We start from the raw sequence: 4,921 nt of genomic DNA, 5'->3' as shown, positions 1-4,921 counted from the left end.
AATTATCAAATTATATCAAATTATTAATTGTTAGTATAAGTCAAGGGTTAGGGTTAGGGTTAGGGTTTTTAAGTTAAGGGTTTAGGGTTTCTAAGTTAAGGGTTAAGGTTTAAGTTTTAGGGTTAGGGGGTTTTTAAGTTAAGTTAAGGGTTTATGGTTTATAAGTTAAAAGTTTAAGGTTTTTAAGTTAAGGGTTAGGGTTTAAGATTTACAGTTAGTGTTTAAGGTTTAGGGTTTAGGGTTTATCAATTAAATTATGCATTTAATCATAATTTATAAATTTATAAATTTTTAATAAATTAGTTTAGGGTTTTTAAGTAATAACTCAAAAAAATTTCTATTTTATTACATCAAATAATATCAAAATATTCAAAATGTTTGTACAAATATACTAAAATACAAATCAATCTTCGTGCCCACTGGATTCAGTGCCACATTGCGACCGTCGACGGTTATGTGTTGGATTCCTCTTTTCCCGCCTTGACGGCGGTTGTGGTTCCTCCGTGAGGATTCGCTCCTCCAAGGCGCGATCCGGTTGTCAGAGTTGGGACGATGAGCCACATTGATGAATAGTGAATGTGGAGGTGTTTGCATCACCAATGGCAGCGGTGTTTGAAACACATACGGTGGTGGGGATTGGTAAAAAGAAGAGCTCCCCGACGGCCCCTCTTGCGATCCCTCGTGCCCCGCTGGCCTATACAACGGCGGTCCTCTCGGCATAACAGAAAATGGAGTGAACCGTGCCATTGGCTCCAACCTGCCATAGGACTCGGAAAAGGAAACATATAAGGGTTAAGATACATAAAAGGGCTAGGAAACGCACCTGGCATCATCTGAAAAGGCTGTGCCATGGGTATCGTCGGTTGAACTACTGGGTCGGGTGACTGTGTCGGTGCTCTCGTTGGGCTTGGTGATTGAATGGCCGCTGATGATAGGTCGGGTGAATGTTTAGGCCCTGTTGATGGGCCAGCGTCATTGTCCTTTCGTCTTAGATTTAAAGGCCCGCGTCTTTCTCTTTGGACAGGTAATTGCCGCTGCCTCTCCTCTGCCGACAGTAAATACGGCTTTCCATGGATCTTAAACCATGGCATGTATTTCGGCATGCACGCTAACTCCGGAACGATGATCGGTTCCTGAGTAGGTATATAATCATACCGATCTTCCCACATTTGGATGTACCCGGACCAGTATCTCGGCCAATCCGTATTGAATTGTCGTAGGTCGATTTTGTGTTCATCATCAAACACCTCAGGTTCCACGGGAATCGATTGTCTACATCCAAATTGCCGTAACACTCTGTCTGACTGGTGCATCTCCACGGTCGCGTAGCTGATCAACGCGACTTTCGTGTACCAAGCGTTTGGATTTTGTAAGAACTCATTCGGAATTACTGCCCGAATTTTCGGATCCTCGTATGGTGTCCATTGAAACTATATGAACATGATAGAAATATTAGTTATATACATATTACTAAATACTAAATACCAATCGACTAGCGAATGATGGAAATATCAATTTTATTTAATACTTACATTTGCTTCTGACTGTTGGTCTAATAGAAGTCGTATATCTTCAAGAGAGGTAGGTAATCGAGCTTGACTTGCCGGATGGTTCCACCTAATTCAATAAATTTTTAACATACTATTATTTTTAAAAATCTACATAATAATTGTAAAATCTAATATAAAATTTACCTCGTTATGAGTGGGAATGTATATGGGTGGTCCACTCGAGGACGTAAAAATGGAAAGCGAAACCGTGCCCATACTGCAGTAGTGACAGGCAACCTCCGATTTTTGCTTTACTCGGTCGCGTCGCCTTGCACATCTCCCGATATAATGTTGCCAAGACAATGAGCCCAACTCAATTCAAGAATTGCTCTAAAATCAACGAGTTTGAGAGCCATCTTAGATGTCTGCTACTCGTGACAAGTCCCAGATCGATAACCCCAATTATCTGAAGAATGTATGCCAGATCATATCGGATTCTTTCTACTTCGGTTGAATCATCATCCGAATCCAGGAATGTGTCTTGTAACCAACCCATCTCAATCTGACCTCCGTTAATTTTCTCTGAAATAGCGCATAAAAGCTCGTAGCACATCGCTCCCCAATCGCCAGATTGAACAGACCACAATGTTGGGTACAGATCCACCGGCAATCCCAATTGCAGACTGACATCTTCCAAAGTGATAGTGCATCTCCACATGGAAGATGGAATATGTGCGTCTCGGTCTCCACCTCTCGATCAACAAGACCGATAAGTTTCGGTCCAACTTGCATCCCTACCACCGTCGCTACGTGCCAAAAACCCGCTTCTCGCAGGTAGTTCTCTACCAACGGTGATGGAGGAGCATGCATATTCCGGATATAGCATTCCAATATCCGATCTAAAAACTTTTTTAACAAATAATAAATTAACAATTATCTAAAAATGCATAAATAAAAAAATCTTAAATAATATTTAAAAATTAAATTTAACACTTATCATTTTTATTTGTTCGACGGATATGTGCTGATTATCAAGACGAGTCAATTCTCCGACCATTGATTTAATAATAAAGACAAATTTTTACGATTTAAAAAATTTAAAAAATAATTTTTTTTAAAATTATTTAAAAATAGTGATTTAAGAGAAATTTGAGAGCAAATTGAGAGCAAATTGAGATTAAATATGGATTTGAGAGCAAATTGAGAGGAAATTTGAGAGGATTAGTTTGTGAAAAAAATAAAGGGTGGGGGGTATTTATAGATTTTTTTACCGTTGGGGGGGCAACGGTCAAAAAAATGACTGTTGCACTGTTCACGCGCAAGGAAATCGAGTCCCTAGAGGCGCGCTACGTGGCATCAAATCGCGTCCACGTTAGCAAAGCACGCTGACGTGGACGCGATTTGTTGACACGTCCCCTGACTTCGCGCTGACGTGGACGCGATTTGGAAGAAAATAGCTCATTTCGATAAATAATAAAATATCGTGCATATTTCAATAAATTTTAAAAAAATTAGGGTTTTAATAATAAATTACCCTTAAAAACCATTAGAGAAATTTAAAAATTAATTTAATAATTTAAAATTAAGGTGGAGCAGGCTGAATTTGTACGGGCGAGCTGAGACAACACGCCACCTCCGTAAAATTAGGCAAGAGTGTCCCTCTATTTTTTGTTATTATGAAATAATTGATGTTTAATAATAGTTTTTATATGATGAGTATGTACATCTCCTCGAGCACCGTGCCCTGCCCCGTCCTTGCAATGCTCCTTACTCTCTTTTTTATTACAAAATTTAAATTTGTGTGTGTCACGTGGAAACAGGTTCTTTTAAGATCTTCCTCCCCACGTCCCTTTATTAATCACCAACCATGACGATTGTGTCTACACGTCACCTCAATTCATAATTGAGCTGCCAAATTTATGTTACATTTTTAATATTTTTTTCTTAAAATAAGAGAGGGAAAAACAAGTTCATCCTGATTTCACTTTTCGCGATTTCAGCAATTCTCGTTTTCATCCAAATTTACATTCCTTTATTTACACTTTTTAATTATATTATTAAGTAATAATTTATTAGTATTGTTATGTGATAATTTTGATGAAACCCTATCATTGTTTTTATTAATAATAAATAAAATATTAAACTTTATATTGAATTATTTTATACTTAACTTATTATGTTTAAGTAGTAAAATTGATTTTTTATATAATAAGTAACTTTGTATTTATATATAAGATTTTTTAAATAATAAATTTATATAATCTAATGTAATATATTTATATGAATTATTATGGTCAATTTATTAATTATTAAGAAAATAAAATTGAAAATTGAATGGTGAAGAGTTTAATTTACAGTATACCAATTTTTTATAGTTTGTACCAATTAAAAAACTAAATACAATAAATAAAATACATTATTCAAAAACTAATTTTATTAATTATATTAGTTTAGTTTTGAATAGTAAATTTTATTACTATTATATTTGAATTATAAAAATAATTTATACATTTTAATTATGTATATTGGTTATTATTTTAAATAATATTTTTATTAATTACATAAAATTTTATTTTGTACATTGAACATGGTACAATCATTTAATTATGATTCATAATTTTTCCTTAATTGTTAAATAATATAATGTATTTTAATTATATTTAAAAATTTGAATAATGAATTAAAATTAAACGTGTAAAATCACATGTAACTCATGTAGCTTTAGAAAGTAGTAATTGGAAGGTATGATTTTTATTCAACTTGGTATATATGTTTGGCTTTCATTACACAAAATAATACCTAAAACAAAAGGTGTTACATTTTTCATGTTGTCCAATGTCCAATAAATATTTAGCACGTGGGGATGATACATCACAAGGACATTATTATTTGAAAATTATAAAAAATCTAAAAATTAAAATTATAAAAATTTTTATAAATAAAAATAAAATATAATTTAAAATTTAAAATTATATAAAAATTAATTACATTTTAATAATATTTCATGAAACTAAAAATATAAACAGTTATTCTTTTATAATTCTCATAATATTTTATAAAAATAAAATGTTTTATAAAAATCTTTTCTTTATAGTTTTAAAAATGAATTAAAATCATGAAAACATTCATTACGACACATAATTTTTATAAAAATAAATATATATTTATATAAAATAAAATATATATTTATGTAAAATACTTTTATAACTTTTAACATTTTTCTATTTTTAATAATTTTAAATTTTTGGATGGTGAAATCATGGTGATGTCATCTTCATTGCGTGCCAAATATTCATGTGACCACGAAAAACAAACATAAGTACCAAAATGAATATTGAAGCTAAACACAAGTACTAAAAAAATATATTTACCCTTTTATAAAAGAACTATATAACATTATTGTTGGAAACAATTTTGGCTCCTAGCTATAA

At 32.5% G+C, this 4,921-nt stretch overlaps 1 protein-coding gene across 1 annotated transcript; it reads right to left on the bottom strand.

Moving 5' to 3' along the window:
- Positions 1–535: 535 nt before the first annotated feature.
- LOC128042448 (serine/threonine-protein phosphatase 7 long form homolog) lies at positions 536–1,846 on the bottom strand. The gene is made up of 3 exons (XM_052633719.1): positions 1,695–1,846; positions 1,533–1,617; positions 536–1,430 (listed from the first exon to the last, which is right to left on the bottom strand). The coding sequence occupies exon 3, from the start codon at positions 1,311–1,313 to the stop codon at positions 594–596; it is 720 nt and encodes a 239-aa protein (XP_052489679.1). The 5' UTR covers positions 1,314–1,430; positions 1,533–1,617; positions 1,695–1,846; the 3' UTR covers positions 536–593.
- Between the last annotated feature and the right edge of the window lie 3,075 nt (positions 1,847–4,921).

The sequence above is a fragment of the Gossypium raimondii genome, chromosome 7 (genome assembly GCF_025698545.1).
Source record: "Gossypium raimondii isolate GPD5lz chromosome 7, ASM2569854v1, whole genome shotgun sequence".
Taxonomy (NCBI): Eukaryota; Viridiplantae; Streptophyta; class Magnoliopsida; order Malvales; family Malvaceae; genus Gossypium; species Gossypium raimondii.
This window is presented reverse-complemented; position numbering and strand designations above follow the sequence as displayed.

Excerpts from the sequence above, each read along its gene's own strand:
- LOC128042448 (XM_052633719.1), bottom strand. The coding sequence starts at position 1,313 with ATGCACCAGTCAGACAGAGTGTTACGGCAATTTGGATGTAGACAATCG.